This window comes from Lactuca virosa, chromosome 8, assembly GCF_052849685.1.
Source record: "Lactuca virosa cultivar CGN04683 chromosome 8, Lactuca_virosa_CGN04683_v6, whole genome shotgun sequence".
In the NCBI taxonomy this organism is placed as follows: Eukaryota; Viridiplantae; Streptophyta; class Magnoliopsida; order Asterales; family Asteraceae; genus Lactuca; species Lactuca virosa.
The window spans coordinates 341,947,178-341,951,375 of NC_136433.1; the positions used below are offsets into that span (position 1 = coordinate 341,947,178).

The 4,198-nt window shown below is 34.1% G+C and overlaps 1 protein-coding gene across 4 annotated transcripts; it reads left to right on the top strand.

Moving 5' to 3' along the window:
• Positions 1-806: 806 nt before the first annotated feature.
• LOC145129799 (uncharacterized) lies at positions 807-3,809 on the top strand. Of its 4 annotated transcripts, none has more exons than XM_079064611.1 (5): positions 807-1,127; positions 1,763-1,827; positions 1,919-2,125; positions 2,424-2,980; positions 3,053-3,809. In XM_079064611.1, the coding sequence occupies exons 1-5, from the start codon at positions 930-932 to the stop codon at positions 3,775-3,777; spliced, it is 1,752 nt and encodes a 583-aa protein (XP_078920737.1). In that variant the 5' UTR covers positions 807-929; the 3' UTR covers positions 3,778-3,809. The 4 variants fall into 4 exon arrangements, with proteins under 4 accessions (XP_078920737.1, XP_078920739.1, XP_078920736.1 ...); XM_079064613.1 differs by having other exon boundaries at positions 2,424-2,710; XM_079064610.1 differs by having other exon boundaries at positions 2,424-3,809.
• Positions 3,810-4,198: the final 389 nt, after the last annotated feature.

Consider the following 4,198-nt stretch of genomic DNA (forward strand, 5'->3'; position numbering starts at 1 on the left):
TTTTTTGTTTTTTTTTCTTATTATTTTTTTTACTATGAAGTTGATAGGGTTTGACTACGAAATAACCTTATTTATGGTTCTGGTTTAAGATGTTACCATATTTTCGGGATTGTTGAAGAAATCGTCCATTATGACTCTAACACCCTGCTCCCGAGTTGAAGCAAAGAAAAGAAGAGAAGAGAAAAGAAAGTAAAAAGAGAAAAGAAGAGAAAAGAAAGGAAAACAAATTTGTTTTTTGTGCTCCCGGGTTGGAGAGAAATGGAAGAAAAGTTAAACATTTTATTCTTTCTTTTCAAATCCTCCCAAATCGGAAGGAAAGTTAGGAGGGAAAATGATCCTTCCACTTCCTTCCTTTAATGAAACTCGGGAGCATCAATCTCTCTTACTTTCCTCTCATTTCCACCTACTTCCTTTATTTTCTCTCCTTAAGTTGAACTCGGGAGCGGGGTGTAAGGACATCGTAGAGAGAGAGAGAGTTTCTCTAAAAAAGATAGTGAAAAATGAAGAAAAAAAACTTTTTATACTAAAACTCTATGAAATCACAGATGGAAAACACCAAATCACAGATGGATTGTTCCATCTGCGAACGTTCGCAGATGGAAATGCGAAATCGCAGATGGACTTAATCTATCTACGATTTTAAGGGCTAATTTTGTAATTTGATTTTTTTTTTGCTATTTTCTACAAAGTAATTAGTATATTTGGTTAAATTTATAATTTTCTCTACTTTTTAAAATTAACTTATTTAGTTTATTCCACCACATTAAATTAATTTTAATTTTTAATGTATGAAATCCAAACACCAATAAGCCCTCTTTTTTTACCTATCCGAACACCTTCTGATCTCTGCTACAGAGGTTTATGATGATGATTGATGGGGTTTTAAGGCTTACTTGTGCTCTATCCAAGTGTACAGAGTGTTGTTACAAATGGAGACGCAGTCGATAAGGCTTCGTTTGGTGTTCGAGGATGGTTCGCTTCTTAGCGAAACACAACGATCCGACGGTATGAACCAGAGTTGGCTTCTAGTTGAACCAAACCAACATCAGAAAATCTCCGACGTCTGCAATCATCTTCTTCACAATTTCAACCTTCATGATTCGTGCCCTAATGGCATCCTCCTCTACGTAATTCTCTTTCCCTATCTACCCCAATCTATCAATGCTAATGCAGAAATGCACAAAACCTAATTTCACTCTAAATTGCATATCAACGAAGGTGATGAGTTTTTTTTTCAAAGCTAATTTGGCGTAAAAAGTAAACATACTCTTCTCAGTTTCATTTAAAAAGATAATAATAAATAATCAGAGAACCTTTCTTGATAATAAATAATCCGTCGTTTACAATTCTCAGAGCTCTTTTGTTAGCATCTGTTTACAATTCTAAGTTATGCAAGCTAAATTCTTCTATTGAACATCAAACCAGTGTAAATAAGCTTCAAATACCTAAACCCTTTTGAGCTTTGAACAGAAACTAAAACTATCTCCTCATAATTTACAGGTTAAGCTGAAAGGCATCTAACAAAATCAAACCTAATCTCTCATACCATATGTAATGAGGATGCTGAATTCTTAAACTGCAAATGGGCCCAAATAACCTCCAAAACAATTAAACTAATGGTGGGAAAATGGTTTATAAAGGGATCACAGTTGAGAATCACAAGTAATTTAGGATGTGAATGTGATGTTACATCCAACCTAGTACTTTACAAATGGAGATGAAAAAAGATACTGTAATGAACGTTAACCTTTTGCTGTTGCAGATGGATGGCTTTGTGTTACCACCATCCGAGTCAACTCGAATCCTGAAGGACAAGGAAATTCTTTGGTCAGCTTAATTTTTTAATTTTGTACTAATTTTTTTTGACATAAACATGTAACTGGTTCTTTAACAAGTGGACATATGTTTGTTACTTCAGTGTAAAAAGGAAAGGGATGGGTTTGGCTGAAGCAATAGAGGGGGCAGATGCAGGTAATTTGGTTGACTATGTGGAAGTCAACAGGAAGGAACCTGTAAATAATGCCATGCTTCTTCTACCAAATGAAGAGTTTAATAAGGAAAATTTGGAAGATGAATCTTCATCCGTAGAAACGATTTCCAAGAAAAGAAAACTTCAGAGTTCAAAGTAAGTCATGCAATCTTTTTTAAAATTTATGATACACTAAAGGGTCTGTTTGGTTGGATGGAATGGAATAAAGTGCTTTTTCTTATGAACTATATATCTATTCCATCTAAATACAAATTCACTATTACAAAACTAAAAAAGTAAGCATAATAAAAGCTCACTAAAACCAAATGGGATTATAATAAAAAAGTATTGTCTAGTTACTTTTAGAAAATAAAATCGTAATTTAATTAAAATATTGAAATTGCAAGAAAGTCCCTTATTAAATTTGTTCTTTGCCTCTCTTTGGGAATCATAGGTTGAGTGGTGCTGAAGGTGAAGTTGTGAGATTGCTTAGCCAAATGGATTCATCATCTTCTTCATCAAGTTCAGATTTTGCGTATTCTTCATATTGGCATTTATCTTCATCATCAAGTTCAGACAATGGGTCCTCATCTAATACATATGTGTGTAATAGTCACATTTTGTCAACAATTGCTCAAGCTACATTCCTTCTTTTTCATGATACTGCAAGTTCAAGCGAGCCAATAAATACAACAACAGATCGTGAAGCTTCACATGATCGACTCGTGCAAGATTATTTCGGTGAGAATCCTGTATATGGTGATGAGATGTTCAAAAAAGGATTCCGAATGCGAAGAGAATTATTCCTACGAATAGTTGATGATATGGAGAGAGAATTTCCATATTTTAGATTATCATGGGATGCTAGAGGCAAAAGGGGTTTTAGTCCGTTACAAAAATGCATATCTGCGATATGTCAACTAGCATACGGGACAATTCCTAACGAATATGATGAATACTTGAGTTTGTCCGAAAGAACTTCACGTGAAAGTCTGCAAAACTTTTGTACAAGTATTATTCAATTGTATGGACAAGAATATTTGCGTAAACCGACTGTTAGTGACATCCAACTTTTGTATGCAGCACATGAATCCAAATATGGATTTCCTGGAATGCTAGGGAGCATTGGTTATACACATTGGACTTGGAGGAATTGCCCAACACTATGGCGAAGCCAATACATGAGAGGTGATCTTGAGTTCCCGACGATTATGCTCGAAGCAGTAGTCTCGCAAGATTTATGGATTTGGCATGCATTCTTTGATGTCGCTGGTTCCAACAACGACATCAACGTTCTCAATCAGTGGCCATTATTCAATGAAGAATTAAATGGAACCGCACCCACGTGTCCTTTCCAGGTTAACAAAGTACAATACAAGCATGGTTATTATCTTGCCGATGAGATTTACCCCAATTGGGCTACTTTTGTGAAAGCATTTACCTATCTAGATGAAGATAAACGAAAAAAGTTCAATGCAACACATGAATTAGCAAGGAAGGACATGGAACAAATTTTTGGTGTCCTTAAAAGTAGTTGGCGTGTATTTCGAAACCCTGCACGGGCAATGGATCCTAGAAAAATTAAAAATACAATGTATGCTTGCATTATATTACACAATATGATTTTAAAAGATGAAGGTCTAGCAATATGTTCGTTTTTAGAAAACGATCGTCCAACTGATCAAAAAGGTCTAGAAGTAAATCAAGATGCTATTGAGGAATTGCGTTGTCAAGAAACTCACAACAATCTTCGATTAGATCTTGTGGAACATATTTTAAATACTTACGTACCCAACTTAGACTACTAGTTGTATCTTTATAGTATTATATTATTTATTTAGTTGTAATGTTTGTTTCTGAGTTATTTATTTAGTCTCCATTTTTAAGCATTTTAATAAAAAGAAAATGTATCAGATGTTGTGAGATAGAAAAATTGTCATTTTCATAGTTTTGGGATGGAGTAGGAAGAGAAAAAATCGATTTGTGGCTAGGAATGGAGTTCCCTCCGCCGTAACACATATGACAGATGGAATAAAAGATGAAGGGGGAATGATAGAGTTGCAACGAAAATGATTCAAATTCAATCATGTTATCTTTATTATTCAATGTTTGATCTTAAAATTATACAACGTTTTCTATATATTTTTCCAAATTTTATTATTTTTATCATAAATAAAAACAAAATCATAGTTATGGTAATAACAAGGTTTTAACGTCATTAAGAAGTAG